The sequence below is a fragment of the Canis lupus genome, chromosome 34 (assembly GCF_003254725.2).
Source record: "Canis lupus dingo isolate Sandy chromosome 34, ASM325472v2, whole genome shotgun sequence".
Lineage (NCBI taxonomy): Eukaryota > Metazoa > Chordata > Mammalia > Carnivora > Canidae > Canis > Canis lupus.
Window position 1 is genome coordinate 33,856,366 of NC_064276.1, and position 23,836 is coordinate 33,880,201.

At 39.0% G+C, this 23,836-nt stretch overlaps 1 protein-coding gene across 17 annotated transcripts in view; it reads right to left on the reverse strand.

The window, feature by feature from the left end:
* Positions 1–23,836, reverse strand: part of MECOM (MDS1 and EVI1 complex locus) — a 552,756-nt gene that overhangs the window by 17,171 nt on the left and 511,749 nt on the right. For 8 of the 17 annotated variants that reach the window (XM_025425520.3, XM_025425523.3, XM_025425518.3 and 5 more), the window contains 6 exons: positions 21,340–21,487; positions 19,863–20,019; positions 14,183–15,539; positions 11,867–11,954; positions 6,636–6,662; positions 961–1,127 (listed from right to left, as the gene is read on the reverse strand). In XM_025425520.3, the coding sequence (XP_025281305.1) occupies positions 961–1,127; positions 6,636–6,662; positions 11,867–11,954; positions 14,183–15,539; positions 19,863–20,019; positions 21,340–21,487 (1,944 nt within the window). The remainder of the gene's footprint in view (positions 1–960; positions 1,128–6,635; positions 6,663–11,866; positions 11,955–14,182; positions 15,540–19,862; positions 20,020–21,339; positions 21,488–23,836) is intronic. The other 9 variants (XM_049105851.1, XM_035710351.2, XM_049105850.1 and 6 more) reach the window with 5 other exon arrangements.

Sequence of the window (23,836 nt, forward strand, 5' to 3'; positions counted from 1 at the left end):
TGTCTTTGGTATTTAACATTTGCAACAAAGCCATTCTACAGATATAAATAACTCCACGAATAAAGGCTGTGTTATGAGATTTGGTTGAATTTGCTCACGCATAAGCAAGCAGTTTATGAAAACAGACTTTAGTTTTGATGACCCCCGTGTGCCTCTTTTATTAACTCTGTATCTTTAGAGTCGCAAAACTGAACCAGACAAGGGGATAAAAAAATGACAAGAGTCCGTGACTCTGGGTTGATGTAAACAGATTTCAAATGTTTCAACTCATTTTACATGTTAGCCACAGTGACAACTCTGTACATTGAGCGGTATCAGATCAGACAAGATCCGAAGACCTCATCCATCAAGGTATGTTCCTATAAAAGCTTTTCTGGAAAGAAAGTGACACATTTTCCAAAGAGCAGATAAATTGATATGCCTGAGTCAGATGCCACAAATTTCTGAAGACAATTCAGAAATCATAAGCACAATTTTATTTAAAAGAAAAAAAAACAGAAAAAAAAACAGGCTTTGCTGTAATACTGATGGGTAACAAGAAACTTATTAACTAGCTTTCTCCACTTATCGACCTTATTCGTCCTTTGTTAATGGCCTTATTCTTCAATGCCATGACAATTAATAAATGTATGCTTGAAGACAGTAGTATTATACCTTCGGATGAAAATAATTAACTGTGAAAGAAAATTCATAAATATCAAAGTGAAACAAGTATTTGGCCTGTTTCCAACCTCATTTATCACAACCAAATGGCCTGCGCTAAAATTCTCATTTAGTAATAATTTTTTGAAACCACTACTTCTATATCTCCCTAAATAAAGAGTACTTTGAAGTGCTTGAGATCTATCAGGGTCACTATTAATCATCCAATTGGGAATAATTTCTAAAATAAACAGCAGGGCCATTTGAAATCAGAGGGGGGATTTTTGGACAGGCGGCCATAAGGCACTCCACAGTCACCTGCAGGTGTAGCGTTCTTTCCCTTTCCGCAGAAGGTTCTCCGGCAGGGCGTTGGGAGGCGCTCTGAAGTTGAACATGGAGGGAACGGACTGCAGAAGTTCACTGGCCTCTGGTTTCAGGGCACTGAAGCTCTCTAGCTTCTCTGCCATGTTTTCAATAGCTGACATCTGGAAGGCAAGAGCACAAGACCATGAAGGACCAGTCTGACTTCTTTTCTTCTGTACTAATCTCTAGCAAACCAAGAAATCCTTAAGAAAAGGGAAGCATGGACTCTGCTGAATGCAGTGGACTATAGGAAAAGGTGGTAGTGTCCCAATATTAGACAACAAAAGGACTCGTCGATTTAGGAAACAACGAGGGTAGAACCATGCTCGTAAAATGCTGGGTGAACTTCTTCCTAAGACCTTGGTTAGGCCATTTTGTCATAATCTGATATACAACCGAGCAATGAAATACATGGGGCAAAAATAAAACCAACTTGGATTGTTGTTATTCAATTAAGAGACAACTTTAGTGCTACATTATGAACATTACGAATAAACTGGACACCACAGGGGAAGGTCCTGCATACCTTGCCTAGGTAGTAAAAACCATAGGAAGCATGGCATCCCACGAAAGGAACTCACAGCATGAAACACAGCAGGTGTTCCAGAGTTAGAGTTTAAGCCAAATGTGTGTGGGGCGGGGGGCAGAAAGAAAAAAATGAATGTCTAGGAGGTGTTTTGCCTAAGACCAGGTTAACCTAATATCTGGATGTGCGACAATCTTAAATGGCACCATATACAAGGAATTTTGATGAAATATTCATTTTTTTTCCTGGACAAAGACTGAGTTGAAAGGCAGTTCGTGATATATCATCGTGACTTCACGTAATACACCTTGGCACGGGCGCTATAAGGACAGTAGTTAGCGTAACCGCACTCTCGGAGAAATAATCTTCCAAAACTACCCCGCCTAATTCTTCCCTTCAAACAACCTAATTTATGTTGCTTTCAACCTTCAAGTTTCTGTCCACCTGCCCATGTGTCTGACGATCCCAATCGGAGGAGGATGGCATCCACTTTGAAGGGCAGCTTGACCCTTACTGTCCTCAGCGAGAAGGACTCTCTCCTTTCCTTCAACCCTCCCAAAATGTTAAGTTTCCTTAGTGCTCGTATTTTATTTGGAAGCTGCTTACTACTGAATTTTTAAGTAGAAAAGCAAACTCTCAGGCCATCCTGTTAAATCAACTCACCCATTATTTATTTGGTTCTCAGGCACTCTGCCACTGGAGAGCTCAGAAAGCCGTTAAAAAGGTGTTTGCACTCTATATGCACTCTGTGTTTCTCGAAGAGCTGGGGCGGGGGTGGGTGGGTGTTGGGGTTTAGACCGGAGACTCCACGCAAGGACAAGAATGGTAACAACTGCACATTTGAACAACTGTTTAACCCAAGAGGATGATGATTCTCTCACTGATGAGAAGGCAGGACCGAATTGAAGGCCTAATTTTACGAGCTCAGGTTAGAAATAAAAGGCAACACTTTCCACTCAAAAGGGAAATTCAGGAAAGTTCTATTCCGTGGCCAGGCAGCCAAACAGAATGCCACTGACTCCTTACGGTGAAGCAAAATCTTAACAGGGTGGCCTGTCGACGATTCGGTTCTTACGAAGGGAAATGCCCGATTCTTCAAATGACTATTCATGTTATAGTTAGCGCCCTCCTTTTCCCTTTATGGGAACACTGAACATAAGAGCCTGGAGCCTGCCCTCTCGTTTCATGCCCAGACTCCTAATGCTAGCTACAAATTGCAACGTACAGGGTACCACTGCCAATTTGCCAAATGTCTTTCATCAAACATGGTGCAAAAAAATCTCAGAGGAAAGTCAAGATACATTTACTTGTCAGACGACAAATGTGAACGCATTGGGAGGCAGTAGGGGCTCGAAGCTCAGGGGTTTGATTCATAATCACTCAGCTGCTAAAACATTCTCCACAGATGCAAGTGGACAGCACATTTGTCACTATGAAGGATTTTGACACATACTGATCACAGGGCAGAGATATGGAATGATGATGCTGCTCAGAGAGGTTGGCGGAAACTCTGTCCCTGCAGAATACGGTCATTATCCCCCTCTAGCTGGAGCATTAGCATTTTCATCTTCCTTTGGGTTTTATTTATTAAAAATCAATCCAGAAATATTTTATGATACTATTTTATTTGCATTTATTCCTTCTAATTGTTTCCTGCAGAAAATCATTTCGATATTCCACCCTCCGCGGAATAAATTGTCTGAGTGAAAAATGACCTCTGGCCTTCAAGCTGATTAGCAGAAACAAGCAAGGGTCAGGGTCATGATCGCATACATTTATTGGGAAGAATAGTAAGTGCATGGGTGATGATTATTAATGTTTTATTTATGTACATTTAATATTTGAGTAAAGTTTCATTATCTAGCGGTTTTAAATCATTGGAGTGTCCGCCCTGCTGACACACTCAGATTCCTGCGGCGATATATCTTATAGAAACACTTTGCCTTTTATATGGAAAATAGCTTACTCATGACTCTTATTCTCGCCTTTCATCTCTAGCACATATAAACTGCAAGTCCTTCAAGTTATTTAAGAGCAATTGGCTGTTGAGAAATGTGTCTTGCTTTAGTAGTAGCTAATACCTCCTTTTGAAGAAAGATTGCTGTGATTACATTACTTCAAACTACTCCGATCTGGGGAAACCATCAAGAAACAAGAAAATACACGATGGGCTTGATAACTAAACGCTGACACTCTTAAAGATAATAGGCAAAAAAAAAAAAAAAAAAAAGATGATAGGCAAAAGAATAGGGGTGACCCGAATGCTTCTATTAAAAGCCACCCCCACCTTTGGCTTCCAGTGTCAAAGGAAAAGATTAAACAGGAGTGAGGGAAAGGGAGAGAAGGAAGATGGGAAGTGAGCCGAGGGTAGCTATTAACACCACACACACATACACACACACGTGCAGCACTCTCTGTCCAGCTGGCAACCACTGAACATAAAAGCCACCACTGAACCCTCCCTTTCATCTTCAAAAGATTTGCTCTCATCGCACTTGACCTCAGTTGAAAAGAGTAAGTGTCCCCATTAGGACAGATAGAAGTGGCTCCGACATCTGCCAGTTGGGTGGGTTAGCAGTTCTGTGACCAACAACAGTCTGTCGTCTCTATCTTCGGTGAAGGTGTTGGATTAAGATGAGCTTCATCTAGTGCCTGGGTCAAAACCCTAACTTTCTCACTCTCTGGGCTGACTCATAGGATGCTGTTCCTGAAATGACAGGCATTTTACAGGAGAAGCAGCAAGTTTTGACATTCATTTTAAAGTCTGGCTTGGTATTTAAAAATCAACATGCAATGGGATAAATGGAACAGAATCTAGCTACATATATATTTCAATTATGAAAAACCCAATGAAGAGGGCAATGTGTACTGCTATAAAAAAAAAAAGAAATTTGCTGAGAATGGGGAAAATAAAGGAGGAAAAATTAGATCATATATTTTAGAAATGCATTGCCCTGTGTCCTATTAATGTCACAGGCTAATCTCTGATCAGTAAATGACAGGTTTTTTTTTTCCTATGGAACAGTAATTTTTATTTATATATATAATAGTTGTTGATGGTATCTGCAGCCAGATGTCTGGAAGAGGAAGTCATTGTACCCCTTACAGTCCCCAAGAGGCTATTAACTTGATACTGACGCAAACTAATATTTAGACAGAATTCCCTAGATCCTACCAAAAAATGCAGCTATCTCTCTAGTCAAATAGAGTTAGTATTTTTAAAAACATTTCAGCAGGCAAGATATCATCAACTGGGTCCTAAGCACTTAGCTTAACATTTATTATCTGGCAGCCAATAATTGATGACATGAAGAAGTTTCTCATTAAAACCATTAAAGTGACAATCTGATTATATGAAATGATATGTCCAATGGCACCATGAATTATGTGACCTAATGTTTTACAAATTAGATTACACATGCCTTTATCATAAAACAACTAACTTCTCATAAATAACTTATGATGGGAAAGTTTGTAGATTTGGTAGTTTTCTATATTTATTCACTTGATAATCTTAAGAAATCTCAAAATCATGGCCTTTTGGGGGAGAAGTAAGTATTCATGGTTTACGGCCATCTCATTCCATGTATCACATTCAGCAGTTATGATTATCCAATTCCTTAGAATGTGTTTACCACTAAAAATGATAAACTTTAGTATTTTAGTAGCTCCCACTAATATCTGTGTTTTATAATACGAGTAGAAGTCATAGCTCTGAAAGCCCTATGATTCAGGGAATGGAAGTGTTTCCAAAGCATTGCAATGGCAGCTGCTATACCCTTGTGTCATCAGGAAAGGGAGTCTAACCTAAAATCTGACTTGGTTTTGTAAACTGGTGGAACCATTGGACATATATGTAGGGGACAGCGCCTTATGAAAGATGCAGCCAGCCACATAGGTACTGTCAAGTAATATTTCCACCTTAGAAGGGAGGAGGACCCGGAGGCATGATACTCAGGGAGGAACACTAGAAATATCACTAGAAACATAAGCCAGGTAATCAAAGCACAACTCCATCAACTGCACAACTTTGTCCAAGGAAGTCTCTCTCTCTCTCTCTCTCTTTCTCTCTGTCTCCCTCTCTTCCCTTACACTTTTGAAATAAATGAACTTAATCCTTAAACGTCTATCAAAATGAGAAAAATCACAATTCATCACATACTCCACGGAAGAAAGAAAACGGAGGAATTTCTGGTAAGGAAAATCTAATGTCAGAGGAAACAGTAAGTGCCACAGTGCTCCAACTTAACATAATTTATATCTAATTATACAGTGACAAAAAGAATTGAACTGCATTCCAAGATTTTACCCGTATCTCAGAATCAGAATAATCCTGAGTAAAGAAGAGAATGAAAGAGTAAAAGTATATATAATTAGAGTCAATTTGATAATACATGTTATTTATATGGATTTCCATCGACCTAAAGTTTTCTTTGAGAGTGAAAACAAAATAAGCAGTATTCTTTGTGTCTTGAGCAAAAAATAGAGCTGTCTCTTGGTATTATTACCTGACAACTGCCTGTATCTGGAAATAAGAACTGAAAGTTGAGGAAGTGAGACCCAAGGCTGAAAGATTCATTCACTGGTTAGATATGGATTTTTAAACATTTAGTCTTATTACTCCAAATAGCCAGAACTAAGTTCTGCCCTGGGATATACGGATGTGAATTCCAATGTCAGCTTGTGTCTACATGTAAGTTCAGGTTTTAACCTTTTGAAGGCCTTATCAAAAGCATCTTTAACATGCTGATACAGGCTCCCCCAAATAATGGTTGTTTCCACTTAGTGACCCATTTCGAAGGCTCTTTTAACAAACATGCTCCCAAGTGCCGCGAAAGAGTTCTACATCAAGGTATAATTACATGGAATGGGTCAAATTTATAAAATAAACTTCTTTCTGTAAACAATTTATAGCACACTAAATGCCCAATTAAAACGGAAAGTATTTTGCAGCTTGACAAAGCTGGAAAACGATCTGCTGAAGCCGTGTCATTTAATGGAAGGCGGCTCAGAATTCTTCATGTCTGTACAGCATTTTATAATATTAGTTGTTTTCCTTTTAATGCTACATTATTTTAGTCAAAAATATAAGTAGGAAACTTACCCAAGTTCTCTGATCAGGCAGTTGGAACTGGGAGCAAAATTGAAACAAAAACAAAAAATTACTTCTGTATCAGTATCTTTATTGCAATCTATCCTTTGAGAAATTAACATTTATACAGACTTTGTCATTTTTGCTTATCATGTAACTGTACCTTGAGTAAAGGCTTTGGAAATGAAAATTAAATGTTTTTATAACACTGCTGGATTTCCTCTATTTACCTAAATTAAATTTTAGAATCAAGGTTATAAACCAGAATGTTTTTTTCCAAGAAAGCTAAACATTACCTACTACCAAATCTTAAAGAGTGAAGTAGATACTTCCTTATTTGTTTTTACTCACTGCAAAACAAGAGAGTCCTAAACTTTAATAGATACAACTTCAGTAATTTCCTGAAAAAAAAGTCTAGTCTCTTGCATTTGTATAACATTAATAACGAAGAAGATATTTACTCAAACGTAAATCACTGGGTAAGAAAAAAGTAATGTACTTGGAAATGCGCTGCTTGACTTTTATTAGCATGGGATTCAGACCATTAGTGGTCAGAACAAGAAGGACATTAATGAAAACAACTACAAACGTATAGCTACCTATGTCAGCTTATGACAAGAATCACTGGGGAAAATTTCAGTGAGTTGGGAGGTGAACTCTTCCAGGAAGCACAAATGTCGTATCCTTAAAATTATCATTTTGCTTGGTTACATGGGTTATTTCTTGCCCTTATAAGCTATGGTATCTTTAATAAGGAAGATACACAGTTTTTAAGGATAAAAGATTCATTGTGGAGGAAAGCTAACAAGAAGAAACACTTTGTCGAAAGCAAAATAGAAGATGAAGGACAAAAGACTTAACTGATTTTTACATCAATATATATAAATGATAACTTGGAAAAAGACTTTTTCTCAGTTTTTTGGGATATACTAACAGGATAGTCAGACACTTTAAAAAGAAGAAAATAAAAATGAATGAATAAAGGACAGAAACAGAGGTAAAACAGAGTCTTTTTGCAGATGTATACAAGCCAAACATCTGGAAATAAAATGTATTAGCCACCCAAAATATATTTAGAGTATAGGAAAATCAAACCAAGGAGGAAAAGCCAGTTTTACGACAGCACAATTGCCAAATGATTTCTAGGGCAGTTCAAATGAGCCATCAATGTAAATGCCAAGCACCTAAAATGCAAAGTACCCAATGAAATGGACATTCTAGAGATCACAGAACACCATTCCCTGCGTCTCACCTCCCTGTGGCTATCATTCCTTTTCAAAATTGTAATCTAACCAAGACTCTACAAACAATTTTCAATCTATCAAGAAAGAACCTCTATAATACTTATCTCTACCTTATATTAAACTAACTTACTTATAAAAGAAAAATAGAAATCTAAATAGTCCTCTCATGGCCTGACACAGAAAGCATACTTCTTTAAAAAATTGAATGGGTGACGGGCACTGGGGGTTATTCTGTATGTTAGTAAATTGAACACCAATAAAAAATAAATTTAAAAAAATTGAATTAAGTGAGGAATTCAGATCATGAGAATAATAATTAAAAAACTCCACAGCAATTGTCTTTTAATTTTGTATGTGTTCCTATATCTTCTAGATATTTTTGACAAGATTCTAAAAACACACATTATTTTTCCAAGAGGCAGTGAGATGGCCTAATACTCTTCCAATACAATTCAATAAATATGGGCAGCCTGGGTGGCTCAGCGGTTTAGAGCCTGCCTTCAGCCCAGGGCCTGATCCTGGAGACCCGGGATCAAGTCCCACATCAGGCTCCCCACATGGAGCCTGCTTCTCCCTCTGCCTGTGTCTCTGCCTCTCCCTCCCTCTCTCTCTCTCTCTCTCTCTGTCATGAACAAATAAATAATTTTTAAAAAATCAATAAATATCTAAGTGTCTATTGAGGTTTTCACCTTTCATTAGTTAGGAACTGTGCCCTGGGAAGGAACATACTGAGTAGAAATACAAAGACACACACAAATTCTAAAATCAAACTTGCCTAGAGAAGACCACTACCAAGACTTTCTATACCTATATCTATGTTTCCCCTAAAGCAGTAAGAATATGCGGTTTCCTTTCTATGATGATGATATTATTATTATAACTCTGAGAAATACATAGGGAAAGTATTATTCCCATTTGGAAGACAAAGATTCAGAAGCCCCAGAGCGACCATATGATTTGCTCCAATGTACTTTAAATGCAAAATGAAATAATGAATGGTCTTATCCAAGCATTTGTTTAGCTACAAAATCATGGCAAGCCCTGGGAGCAGAGGCTAGGGCTTCCATTTCGGCCTCCGGCTCTGTGCCACCCTTACTTCTGGCCAATGAGGCAGTGCCAAGAACACAGTGAGCATCTTTCCAAGTACTTCTAGATACAGGTGTAGTCCCACCAAAGAAACTGGGCTCAAAGGATGGCGGGAGAGTATTTTACTGACATTCCTTCACATTCAAAATGGAGTACTTCTGCATTCAACAATAATGAAAGCTCTTCTTCATTTAGGTTCTTCCACTTGCCAAGCCCAAGGGGTCATACCACGTATTGTACGTGAACCCTCACAGCTATGCAGGTAAGGCTAGATGGGGTATTCCCAGCATGCAGAGAGAAGGCACAGAGAGATGAACTGTTTTGCTCAAAACCTAAGCATTTTTGCTAATAAGCAGTAAAACCAGTCCTAAAGCACTCATTTCTGGCCCAAATCCTCACAGCTTGTCTCTGTTTGTGTTTATTTATGGGAAAGTGGATCTTGAGGCTATAATGAAACTGAGTGCTAGAAAGAACAAGAATTCTGCTGAAACTTTAGGATATCTGAAGCAGATTTTCTGAGAGAACAGACTCTGGTCTGAAGGCTTGAGGAAAATTCGGTGGCCCAAGCTTATCCCAGGTGACAGCTGTTATTTCATCTGTACCCCAGTGATATACAGCCATTACCCACAAAAAACAGCCACGGTGGTTATAAAAATGATAAAATCTTTCTGCAGTAGCTGGCAAATAGCCTCTGCTCCAAGAACCTTGAACTGTCCTCCTACCAACCTGGCCACATCTCAAAAGACCCTTCAGAGAGCCCACCAGCCAGCAACTACAGCTTTAACAACTGGTGCTGCGAGGACTTTCAAGATCCTGCTTCAGAACGTCAGGAGTGCATTCCGATCGGTCCGTATTCATGATGTACAAGGTGCTAAATATTTTGATTATCCCTCTTGGGTCCTGTTTTAATAGCAGCAGTAGGCAGTCCTTTCCACCAAGACATGACAGTCTGGCGTGGGAAGGAGGCACACACTGCCACTGCGCTCCTGCAGGCATGTTTGCAAGGGCTGTACAGATGCCCCAAGCACTGTCCAGATGCCTCACCTTTTGTGATCCTTCATTCGCTTTGGAAATACCAAGAGATAATAGATTTTCTTCTATTATTTTATTAAAAGTAAGTACATACCAGAACACTTTTTTTTTTTTTTACATACTATAACACTTGAATGCACATGTGGTGCTATTGGTAGACAATAGATTGCCCATCTTATGAACCAGCAAAAATTTACTTTGGCTAAGCTAGAAATCTTTGAATTTCTTTTTTTTTTTTTTAATCTTTGAATTTCAGAAACAATAGGGACCTTACAGCCAACTCTTTCATCTTACAGATAAGGAACTAAGAGCCAGGTAGACTGAGTCACTCAGGGATCCTGAATCTCAATCTCTTTTTCCCTCCGTGATACCATGTACCCATAGCACTTAATTTAGAAGTGATTAGTTGCCAGATTTTAAAGTTAATAGAATATGGAGAGAATTTGATTACTGTAACTAAACGTATATAACTATAGCATCCCCATGAGCAGTTTCTTATAATTAGAAAGTAAGCTATCAAGAAAGATACACCTGTTGTGCAATATCTGACACAAAATGCATGTTATGTTCAGCTTTATTAGCCCATGAGGCCTAAAAGTGCAATTTGAATCAACCTAAATGTAAAATTATAAGTACCTGATAAACATTTACCTATTTTATAACTTTTCTTTTCCATAAAGTAATTATGTAAATAATATCATTCCTTAGCCTTTCTATGTAAAATGCATACTAACTGGAACATTTCTAACCCTTTTAATACCAAATCATATATTTTCTCACTTTGAAATAGAATTTTTGAGCAATGATCGATTTCTCCATCTAACTGGAAGATGTACCTCTTCACTCTCATACTCTGTTGTTCAGGACTTTGAGGAAGTACTTGAAAAGTTTGAAGAAGAAGGAGCAGAGGGGCAGGGAGAGTCGTATCCCCAGATAATTTAATTACCTCATAACTTCCTTTAAGACTGCTTGCATAAAATTCCACCAATTTTATTAGAGGAGCATAACTTTTAGTTTGAATATATTGAAACAGAATCAATTAGTTCACTGATTTTAAGCATTTTCAGAAAAATTTTGCTTGCCATCTATAAAGACCAGAGCTTACATCCTTTAAAAAAAAAATCAGAAATAAAAAACAAAATATCAGGTAAAAAAACACATTTAGGATGTTTATATATTTGGTCTTTCAATACAATTCAACACTCTGCATGTTGACTGATATGTAAACACTGTTCTTAAAAATAACCCAATATGTAAGGTCACAGGGATGAACCCATTAGATGGCACCGCTCTGCATTCTCCCTGCAATGGGAAACTGTATATATTTTGATAAATGGACACAGCTCCATTCAGCAAACAGCTCTGTGTATTGTGGTAAATTCTTGTGCAATTACAGAACTTCGCTGGAATGCCCAATGGTCTCTAGATAAATTCCTTCACCCTCTATGGTAACAACTTGTCAGGTAGACTCATTTCCTGTTTTTTATCTAAGCACTAAAGGAACTTGAAGGCCCTTCATGAGTTTGGGACGAGTCACAGTATGATCTACCTCTCACCAGCAGTCATTTTTAAACACAAAGGACAACTTCAATATTTATTTTCTTAACTGAATTTTGCTCACTCCAAAATACACTTTGGCTCAATAAGCAGTTAACCGCAGACAACAATTTAACACCCAAAACATGTTGTTTTTAGACATACATTAATTTCTTTTTCTTTAAAGAGTTTGGGTTTGAATTCTGCTAGAATTTCCTGTGTCCTTCCACACCAGCGTCATAGGAAATCCTAATGTTCTCAAGATTTCTTTCATTTCATTGCACCTGCTTTTCAGGATCAACAAGTTAGTTTACAAGCTTGAAGTCTCAAATTCAAAATACTTACTTGTGGGTGAAATAAGAATCCTGGAGAAGGTCTCAAGTATTTCTCTTTTAAAGCTTCAAGTGGGTCAGTTAGTTTTCTTTTCTCTACTCTGAAAGGTTAAAATTAGTTTTTGGAGATGAATCAGTCTCATATATCAATCACTGTGTAATTACTGACATTTAAAACAGCTAACAATAAAGCAAACGGTAGGTTTCTAGGAAGCATACTAATAAAAATATAAAGACATCTGTTCAGTTCTTGAAGAATACTCATGGCACTTGTAGGCACTCAAAGAAAGAAGGTCCTATTTATAATGACAAAATCCTATTGAATGACCAGAAATAACAATAGTGAGGAAATATAAAAAATGAAGAGTCATGAAACCAGAGGCGTTGGTCACACATTTGTACCTTTCCATTTCAAACAGGGACGAGAAGGCTGGATGATTTTGAAATCACGAGGACAGAGTTCAGTTTGAAAATTAAAGTCATTTTTCTACCAAGAAAGCGTTCCCCTGGGTATTCATTATATTTCTCCCATACTTGCCAATGCCAGCAGGAGTGTTTCTAAGCATACTGTGCACCCTGCTGTCTACTTTTTGAAATATAGGCGTCTTCTTTAGGATGCCACTGCTGATGAACAGGGCAGGCCAAAGGGGGTGGAGGAAAAAGGAAGAGGAGCAGAGATGTCTAAAACTTATCTGCATATCCCTTTCGTTTTAGAAATGTTTGTCATTCTATTTTCCATTAAGAGTACAGGAAATGAGATCGTGGATGGAATTAATTTTTTTTTACCAACTGTTGGTAATTTTCTTTTAAGGACTGTTGAGTAAGTATGCTTTTAAAAATAGAATCAAAATTAATAAAAACAGCTACCACTTCTTGAAATTTTATATATGCTCTGTTTTGCAAACACTCTCTCAGTTATTGAAATAGGTCCTCTTATGCCCATTTTATGGATTTTTTTTTTTTAAATTCTGAGACACGGGAAAGCTGAGATTTCAACTCAGGCTTTCCACAAAAACTGGTGTTCAGGTCTTTCATGACTTTGGTAAAATGACAGGCCTAAGGCCTTAATTCAGATTGAAATAGCAGAGAGGAGGCTGAGTCTCCACTAAGCAAGAGGACGGTTAGGAGTAATGGGTGTGTGGAGTTTTCCCTTCTCTTATTGGGACTACCACAGGAATCAAGGCATAATAATTGGGGTGGGGGGGGGAGCACCCAAGCATGGTACCAATTGTTCTGAGATATTTTTGCATTTTCCTTTCTAATCCCCTTCATGTCAGGTTAGCCCTCCACATACCGGCACTGTTTCTTAGTTAATGTATTATAGATAATTTGAGGCAGAAAAGTCGTTTTGTGAGAAGGGTTTGCAGCTCTTGTTCCTATTAAGTAATAGGAGTCAGTAAGTATTGTTGAATAAAAGACTAGCCCAAAATTGTCTGTCTGTAAGAGAGAATCGGGCAAAAACATGAAAATAGTCTCATCTTAAACAAGTCCAACAATGATCCAGGCCTTCCATTACTTCTTGACCATGCTCAAGACTTGAGTGAGAAAGTAAATCTGAAAAGGCTTGGTAATGTTTGAAAAACATGATAAGCACAATTACTGTTATTCATACATTTAAAGAAAGCGGGCATTTAAAAACTAAATCATTCTGAATGTCAAGGGAGCTTTACTGAATACTGCCTAAGAGTCTTTTTATTAAGCATATATGTTTCCCCCCTAAAATTTTGGGGTGTGTCAAAGAAAACTGGAGGATGAAGGTATAAACAGAGACATGTTTTTCACAACCAACCATTCACATTATATACAAGACATTTTTGCGACTAATATTTCATTCACTTTGGGCTCCGGGGAGATTTATTTAGAAACTGAATATGAACTGTACTTACTAAGGACGTCTTGGTAGGTTAACAAAGAGAAAACTCACGCTGCTCTATGTCCCATCTCATTCCAAATCTCCTGACCCGTTTAAGTGCCCACACATACTTGCATTAATCCTTCAGGAGCCTCATTCTTCTGCCACTTGACAACTTGCTTTAAATATGGCTTTCCCATATTTTCCACTTAAAAAATGTGTTTAAAAATACATTTATTGTCAAGGGAAAGGACTCTGTGGGCCTCATCCAAAACCCCAAATTCAGAGACATCCAAAAATAAGTCCAAACCTAATGAGTTGACCGCCTGAATAAAGAATGAATTCACTAGATCAAACAACTTTACTCTCTGCCTTATAATCATCACAAAAACACTTTGTTAAAAGCCAAAGCTTTCTGATGTAAAACCTGCCCTCCGTACACACGTCCGCGTGTAACCGTCTCCTATCCACCCTTACCTGTAAATAGGGTCCATAAAGAAAGGAGTGGGTCTAGCGTGCTGCAAGGAACCATCCGATGCTGGTCTTGGGTCAATGTTGGTTCCTTTCTTTTCCCCAAACACGTGGTTTTTACGGGGCTCGGCCAGCTTTGTCCCACTGGCTCTACTCCTACTGCCCATGCTTAGATCGAGGGGCTGGTCTTGGCTTGTGGCAGGTGTTGCTGGAGGCTTGGAGGGTCCTGGAGTCAAGGGCTTCTCGTCCTTTCGCTTAGTGGTGAGATCAAAGGGAGACTCAGAGCTTCCCTTCTGCAGTTTCTTTACTTCACTTGGTGATTGGGGCTCCATTTTCAAAGGTAACGATCTCAAGTCTCTATCAGGAAATGGGTACATTGATTGAGAGAATGCTGGAAAAAATGGGAGGGGAAACATGGAAGGGTAAGGTAAAGCTCCAACTTTTTTGTCTTGCAGCCCCACCAGTCCTGTTGAACCAAAGTATTTTTCAGCAATAGAAGCAATAGCCTTTATAGAATCATTCACAGCTCCTGACACCGCAGTTTGCTCCTCTAAAGATGGTGAGAAAATGGAATGATTGCTGTATTCTTTCTTATTATGTATTGAAGCCAGATTCTGAAGAGGGCTTACTTTGTCTTTGAACATTTTACCATTTTCTTTAAATTTCTCTTTATCACTTTCAATGTCACTTTCCAGATCAGAGCCCGAGGTTGTTTCCAGGTCACTGCCACTTGGCGTACTGACATCATCAAGGTCACTACTCTCTGACTGGTCACTGATTTTCTCAAGGGGCCTCTCTTCAGAGGACCTCTCGGGCTGGAGCTCCACTGGCTTATTGTCTCCTACAGGTGGGTGTTTAGATAGTGCCTTCAAAATATCCTGTGTAGCTGGCAGTATCTGAGGATGTGTCATGAGGGGACTTTGACTTTTGTTTGTCTGTTCAGTACTTGATAGTCCTTTAACAGGAGAACTAGCAGGTATCAAAGGAGGCCTGTGGTACAAGCCGGAAGGAAACAGACCAGGGAAGCTAAAAGAAAATCCAGGAGCTGTTGGAAAGGTAAGACCAGCAGGATGCCTATTGGCACCAAAATAGTCAGCAAGGCCCGGGTTGGCATGACTCATATTAACCATGGACGTTTTATCCATAGCGGGGGTTCCAGGAAGTGAAATGCCTTGGCCAAAAAATCCACCTGCCGCAAAATGGTTCTTGCCCTCACAAAACCTCCTGTGTTTATTTAAGGAAGACGTAGTGCTGAACATTTGTCCACAGTCTTTGCACTTGATTTGGGTTCTGCAATCAGCATGCATGCGCTTATGACGACAAAGGTTTGAAAACTGAGTATAGGATTTATGGCAGACCTCACCTGTGTGCAAACAACAAAAAAGAATCTCAGGCTTTATGGCAATTGCTTCTGAATTTAGCAAGTATCACAATTGGTTTTACCCAGAATTTCAATTAGGAAGCCAGGAAAAGTCGTTGGAGGTACCAATCTGGGCGCTCCAAACACAGAAATCCCCATTTCACTAGATTCCAAAGCAAGGCATCCAACCTGACAAATGTCTTGAGGCAGCACAAATAGATCATATATAAATATACTTAAATAGTTTGTCCTCCCCACTGCATAGTGCTTTGCATCATATTTGTGTATTTAAATAGTTATAGGAAAGTCCAAATTCCAGCATGCACGGATTTCCCACCCACACACGACCCTAACAGAATCTTAAAAATTATAGAGTCTTAGGCACGAATCATAACAGGAGCCCCTTTCAAATTTCAGCCCACTTCCACAATTCTAAGTCGTAGGCACCGAAGCAAAATAAAACAGCCTCTCCCTCAACCAGCAACTTTACCTTCATCCCCTCCCCCCTTGGGGAAAAAGGCCTGTGACTGCTCTACCATTATTTAATTTGCATTATATCATACGCTCTCATCATTCACACATCAAAGCCACACAACAATGCACATTGTGTATTCTGAGACATTTTTAACAATCATTTTCATGATTTGAGAAAGACTGACATAATTTACAATGGCTCTATTTTAAGCCTGCAAAGGAAACTAAATTGAATGTGGCCCATCCTGCATTGCTGGTTCCCATGAACTATGATCACGTCCTCTGACTTCCCCTCACACCAGTGGTTGTGCTAACCTTCCTGCATTTATGAAACCCCCGTCCTTGGGAAATATGTCCACTTGTTGTCATATCTTCGCCGGTTATCTCAGGGCTTGACTTCTATGGGGCTCAGCCAACTATGGTAAGCAGGGGAGAGTGCTCTGAATGCTCTCATCCAGGGAGAACACAGCAGGGTGAGGCTGGGAAAGAACCCTCTTGGCAGGGCCTTTGCCAACAAAGTAGAACATCTTCCTCCTCACAAGGTGTCTTTTCAGACCGAACTTCGGAACCTTTAAAAACCCTTGGGCTGGGTAAGAGTCCCCCTGACTTGGCAGTTCAGCAGACTAGGCCTCCTTTTCCTACGCATCACATTTTTTATCTTGCATTAGTAGAGGTGAATCCACGTTACGTGTGAGCTCACTGTAAACGATTCTGTGCACGTTTAACACATGCAGAAACACGATACGCCTTGTCGGTAATTACTGAAACAAATTTGTGTAAGAAATAAAATTGAAGGCAAAATGCAACATTTATTGCTTTCATGTGATGGCTGCCTTTAAGCGAAGAATGGTTGAGCTCCTAAGTCAAAGCAATAATAAATGAAAGAAAGAAAGAAAAAAAAAACTCGAAGGAGATTTTATAGATGTTCAGTCATGCTGAAACTCACCCAAAAGTTGGATTATCCCACACACCACCAAACAGGAAGTACCAAGTGATTCCACAATATTTCTTTTACTACTACTGATTAAAATGCACTGCTACATATATCAGGGTGCTTAGTAAATAGTAAAGGAGCTTTCCACTGTGGGGTGATTCATGACATTATAGAGGCCGTAACATGCATTTTAATGGGAAGAGAAGATGTGAGTGATTTCTTTTCAAATCATCCTACTGGAATATATTGACCAGAGGCTGCTTTCAAAAGTATGTACTCTTCAACCATATACAATAAATATACACGCTATTTAAATTCTTTGATATGCTAATTAAAACCATATGACGTCGAGGGTAGAAACATGGGGCTTTCACTAGTTACACTAATTCAGCTATGAGCACTAACAAGAAAGAGTAAATAAAATGTCGTTGGAATTCTAAAAGTACACTCATCAAGAAAGTAACACCTCTCCTCTAGGGTATTAAAAGGCGTTGAGAAAATGTCTCGATGGGTCTTCAACCATGGTCTAAACTTTTGAAAGGGTTGCCATTTTTTGGCAAAGGAACGTTGCCCTCTATACCTCTCTAGCTGGAAGGATTTGAGAAATCAAGACCTTCTCTACATCAGAGTAACAGAAGGGACATCTGACTTTCCTGGTTGCACCCTCTGTTACACAGATGAGCGAAGTCTACGTCAGGTCTCAGGGGCATAGAATCTGGGATGTTACCCTGGGCAGGGGCTTTGTTTTTCTCACTTGAAGGTCTGGTCTGGCCCACCACAAACCACCAGGCCTCCAGGTAAACGGCTCAATTGATGTTGAAGTCTACACTCTACTGTAATTTTCTTAGTAATAAGGAATTAGCCAGCAGTTAACATTGCATTTTTCTACTTATTAAACAAATTAAGAGGTATTTTGAATATGTTCAGCCTATTAGAGCATGTGGTTTCTATTTGGGAAAGCTGGAGGTTTCTGTAAAGGCAGTGAGTAATTACCTTAGTGCTGGTGACTTTGGACTCAAGCTTGGCGGTACACTGTAATAAGAGACAGTTGCCATAAACACACCAGTGGGGGTAAATCGTGGTGTGTGGCCTTCTGGTGAGAAACAGATATCAACTCTAGGTGAACCTCCTCCACTCTCAATCTCCACACCAACTCTCCTCTTTTGTTCTGAAATTACATGGCTATTATTCATAATTACCCCATGGTTCTCTGTCAGATTTTATATTTGAAGAATGCCATCTGCTATTTAAATTTACCAATAATTACTGAAAACGCATTCATGGCAAATAGTTGCACAAGCTGATTGGAAAGGGACACCCTATAGTGCTTTAAAATGAAACACTTGACTTCAACGCAATTAAAATTCCAGATCCCAGGACCCTAGATGATAGGAATCTACAATTTCTGACTTTTGGTTTAAGTAATAGAGAAAGCGTTAAAAGGGTGATCATAATTTGTTTGGCCTATTTTTTTTCCACCCAAACACAATAAATGTATCAAGGTCTGTTTCTGAGAAATCAGAAATAAATGAGTAATTTATGCCCGTAACCCTTTGCAAGTACATTTTTTTAGGGGCGTTACGACCTAGAGTCAGAAATGCTTTTATGAGACAAGAAGTCTAAAATTTCTATTGTATGCTTTATTTCCCGTGACTTTCAACAGAGCTTCCCCAAGGGAGACCAGAGCACCCTTTTGTTTATCAGCTAGTCCTCTTCACTCCACCCAGGGAACAGAGGAACATAAGAGCAAAACAAGACTCTAGTGTAAGCTGGAAAAAATAGCCCCCCTGGTGCTCGGAAGCACAAAAGAGGGCTGTGTGGAGGTAAAAAGGAGGCAGGCTAATCTGTGGCATCTCCATGCTGGCACTCAAAATTATTTTTTGCCCATCAGGTCCTGTAGTAGTGTCTCGTACACCTACTACAAACTATTGCATTATTCGTCAAAAAAAAAAAATGTTTTGTAAGGGTTCCCAAATCAGAGGTTTTGCCAACCATGGAGTGTGCTTCAATCACTTCTGTGTTTGGATCCAAAATCAGTCTTGAAGTTGGTAGCACAACTCAGTGAGTCACTGTGTTTGTATGCCCTGCTGAGCAATGGATCAAAAGAAGTCCAGAGTCGTTGCCCAGATGGAGAAAACAACTGCACGATACAGGGGACGGGAGTTGGTGGACAGAAGAAGCAAATGGACAGAGTTTTCCTTTATGTGGAGTAGGTTACTGAAGTGCTCTGTACAGGGACGTTCTAAGTAGGTGGTCAGACTGGGTGTCCTCTGAACATGCACTGCCTGTAAATCTGCTCTAGTGCAGGGAGGGAGCTATGGAAGCAGCAGGTCCCGCATCAAAATGAAAATGTTCTGCTTTTCAAGTCCCCAAGGACTACCGACTGGCAGCCTGTGATTGGTAAAAATCTGTAGATTAAGGGCAAGTTTATCTGCCCCCCTCTCCTCACACACACTCACACACACACACACACACACGTGCACATAAGCCCACTTGCCAAGTGGGGTACACTCCCAGTCCTTTCTGACCCAGAACAGGTTTTTATCACTTCATCTTATTTAGTGGCATCTGCCATTTGCAGTTTCACAAAGCCATGACCATTTCCAGTGGGAGACAAGTCTGGTTGTCTCTATTAAATCCTACAACCTGGGGAGGCTTCCCTTCCATTATTTAATGACTTCTCCTTTCTCTGCTCATTATTGATTGCATCTAAAAGAAAACACCCTGGGGATTATGGACAAAATACCATGGATCTGAGTGTAAAATATTTTCTTGTAACAGAAAATAGCCCTATTGGATTGGACCATAAATAGCTAACGCCCAGACCCTTCTACGGCCATGCGGCCACACTCCTCATCACAATGCCTTTTGGACGAGAGAAGGATGCAGGAAGGAGGGCTGGAGTGTTAAAAACTTACAGATAAAGGGCTTCACACTGCTGTGGATGTGCTTGTGTTGTTTGAGGCCCGACGAAGTGGCAAACGTTTTGCCACACTCCGGGCACGCGTGGGCCCGGGCACCAACATGCTGAGAGCGGATGTGCCGCTGAAGGTTGCTAGGGTCCGTGAAAACCTGCTAGGAAATGAGTACTGATTAATCAAGAAACTTAATTCCAGGACACAAGAAAGAAGACCAGGAATGACTCAAGAAGGAATTTGGTTTATTTGTTTTGGTTTTGTTTATTTGTTGCTCCCTCAAGACCAAAAGAAAAGTCATCTTTCCAAAGCGTGCACTTCTCTAGGCTAGGGAGGGACCGTAAATGATTCAGCTCTGGGTCCTCAGCATGAAATGTCCATCAGTATCAGCCGAACAAAATAATTTATGGCACTATTAGACCACATTCAAGGTCTTTTTGATCCCATTCGGAATAATTAGAGTTGAATCATAAAACGCCAGCCTAGACATTATTAAAACTGGTGTGCTATTTTCATCCTCTAAACCAAGACACACCATGTACAAAACTGGGGGGAGTTTACTAAAGTATCTTACGTCTACTCAAGGAGTCCCCTCAGGAGTTAATGTTCACCCTGTGTTTCAGCAAATTACAATGAAGCTAAAACCATTCCTTTAAACATTGTATTTAAGAAAGAAAGAAAGAAAGAAAGAAAGAAAGAAAGAAAGAAAGAAGAAAAGAAAGAAAGGAAAAGAACAAGTCACCCACACTTCAAAACATCTCTAAAGATAATTTCAAATACCACAATTTCCACTGTCATGAAGAAAGCTCTTCAAATGCTATGAAAAGGTTTTGGAAATAGGAATCAACTTTAATGACATTAGGGCATCTTCTAGTTAATTGAGAACCATGAAAATTACATGATATGAACTACTGTTTTCACATTGTAGAGTCGTGGTCAAGGTGGAGTGCTTTCGCTGCACCCTTATGCTGTTTAGCAGTGGCCACTAAGGCACTACGTTTTTAATTAGAACCAAGTCATGATTTATGGTGGGGCCTTGGGTGGAAAAATCTGCAAATGTAGGAGTCTCCTATTCTTTCTGAATAGGCATTCAGAAACTTTATGTGACTTCCTCACAAATTGCTATTAAAAGAAATCAGTAAATGTGCGTTGGATAAAATTTTCATTCTCCATAAGGCTATAAAACAACCCCACACTGGCAAGCCAGTAGCGGAACCAGGAATTTACCAAGGATGTCTGACACCTAGTTCTGGAACTCACCATTAAGCCTCACTTCCTCCCTTACAAAAATAAAAGGATACCCACTAAGTGTTTTTATACACTGTACTAATGCCTTTTAGCATACAACACTCAGTCTACTTTTCTCAAGATATTTATAGTTTCCCCTCTCAAGGCTTGTTTTTATATATCATAGCAAGTGATGGATTAAGAGAGAGCAGGATGACAGAGAGAGGCCAAGTAGTCTACAAATTCACTGTACCTTGGCACAGTTTTCACATTCATAGTGCTTTCCACTGTCATGTGACATCTGGTGGCGAATTAAATTGGACTTCCAGTTAAATGCCTTGGGACACTGATCGCACTTGTATTCCCTCTCTTCTGTATGTGACAACATGTGTTTCTCCAGGCTGTTAAGAGAACAATTGATTTAATAAGCCATGGTGACAAAGAACACATTCATAAACAGAATGTCATTTTATTAGTAATCCAACTGGCAATTAAAGAAATAAGAAGGAAGAGTCGTTGAGGTGAGGAAGATGAAGAAGAAGAAACAGGCCTGCAAATGAACAAAAAAACATGTATTTCTCCTAGACCGTGACTCTCACTAACACAGAGAAGAACCCCTGTGGTTAGAACATAAATCTGATACAGCTATCGGGGGTTAGCTGCCAATTTAGGGCCACGGTCAATGACTAGTTATTTGTCCAGTTATTTGTCCAGTTCTGAATCCACTACACCATTCCAAGGGCAACGCACAGTGCTCATACCCACTTCATTCAAACACAAACACTCACACAGAAGATCCTCAAAAATGGTTAAGAACATGCAGGCAGGTATCCTATCTAAGGCATATAGCCTCTAGATTCAAAAAGGTACTTTTTTTTTCTACCCATATCACCATATGGGAAAGTGATCTGGACACTAACTGTTCAATAAGCAACTTCCCAATGTAATGGGATGGATGGATGGATGGATGGATGGTCAGTCAGAGGCACCGATGAGTGAATATGTATATACATAGATATAGAAGTGTGTATCTATAGCACCTATGAATTGGGGAGGAAAGAAAAGTGTATAATACTCTAAGCAAATGTACTATTAAAGCCTCTCAAAAGAAAAACATAGAAGTTTCTCGTAAGCGTAATTTCTCTGTTTTAAAGCTTAGACTATTTTTGCTTCTCAAATATTTCCCTGTCTTCTTTAAAACTTGCATATAAAATCTGCCTGAATGTAATGAAAAGCAAATATTATAGATCCTGGATTGCTGTGATATTCAGAAGTTTGTAACAGGTTTGGTAATTAAATACACACATATAACACACTGGGACATACCCCTAAATAAAGTAACCAGAGCTCCTTGGAGAATTAGCCTGTTTGAAATTTGAAGCCCAAGACAGACCTTGAACGTCTAATAATGGCAAAAAGCAAGAAAGTTATAGATCATGTCAAAAGAAGGTACCAACTTGAAAAGACATCCACTGACCAGAGCTGAGGACATTTAAGCATCAACAAAAACAATAATCTTGTCCTTTAACAAAAAAACAATATTCAAAATCACACAAGCAAAACCTCACCCTTGGAAGATCCTGGAAAGACAAATCATTACTCTGAAAACTAGTAAATCAAGGGGAAAACTCACCCACATGTCCTGCCTTTCCTATATGAACTGTACTTCGGGGTGAGCAAATAAACAATGAGGGGAAGTTTCTCTGCATAGAATTAATATAGATAATAAATAATGGAAGAATGATAGAAGTAGAAAACATTCATTTTACAGCACATAAACAATTAATAAATCTAGGCAATCCATAAATAAATCTGGTGCCTCCTGAAGGAAATAAGCCATAACATCAGGAGGTATTCTTCCTAAAACAATGAACCTAAATCTGATCAAGGGTTGGGATATTTTACAGGAAATAGAGAAGATGGAGAAAGATGTTAACACCAAGGAGACATGATCAGTAGAACCCAGACTGGAGGAAATGCTACAGGAAAAAAGGAGTTTCTTCTATAAATAAATTTTAATGAGGGAGAGGGGGAGTGAGAGAGAGAAAGAAAGAAAAAGACTGACTTTGGAGGAACTTATAAATTAAACAAGACATAAGAGATATGCCTACTGATTGCATTGGTGGACCGTATTTTGATCTCAATTCAAACAAAAAGCTAAAAATAATGAGATAACTGGGGGAATTTGAACACTGATTTTATATTTGGTAGTATTAAAGAGTCATTATTTTTTAAAGTGTGGTGTTGAAAGTTGTGTCTTAAAGACTACTTTTTTTTTTCTACAGATGCATACTGAGCTATTTATGAATAAAATGACATAACGTCCAGGATTTGTTTCAATAATCTGAACGAGTGTAACTGAGACAAGACTGGCCTTGTATGATAATTATTGAAACTGAGTCTATGGGGGTTTATTACACCAGCCTCCCTAGTTTTGTATATTTTGAAACTCTCCATAGTAAAAAGATATTTAAAAAAAAAAAAACAGCAACTACTGAACATGTAAGCATTCTTTCTTTCCCAAGTTTTATTTTTCTAGGAGATGAATACTCTAAATTCTAGTATCCAATAAGATAAGATGTCTGTGTGCGTGGAATATACCCAGTAGCCATATAGACTGTGCGCATGGCAGCGTGCGTGAAAAACTATGTATCCTTTCTCATCTCTTGATAAATTAGAGATATCTTTCTCATATTTTTTCTCTTCCTTAGCTTCCTCCCTACAACTCTATGCATATTGGCACATGAACT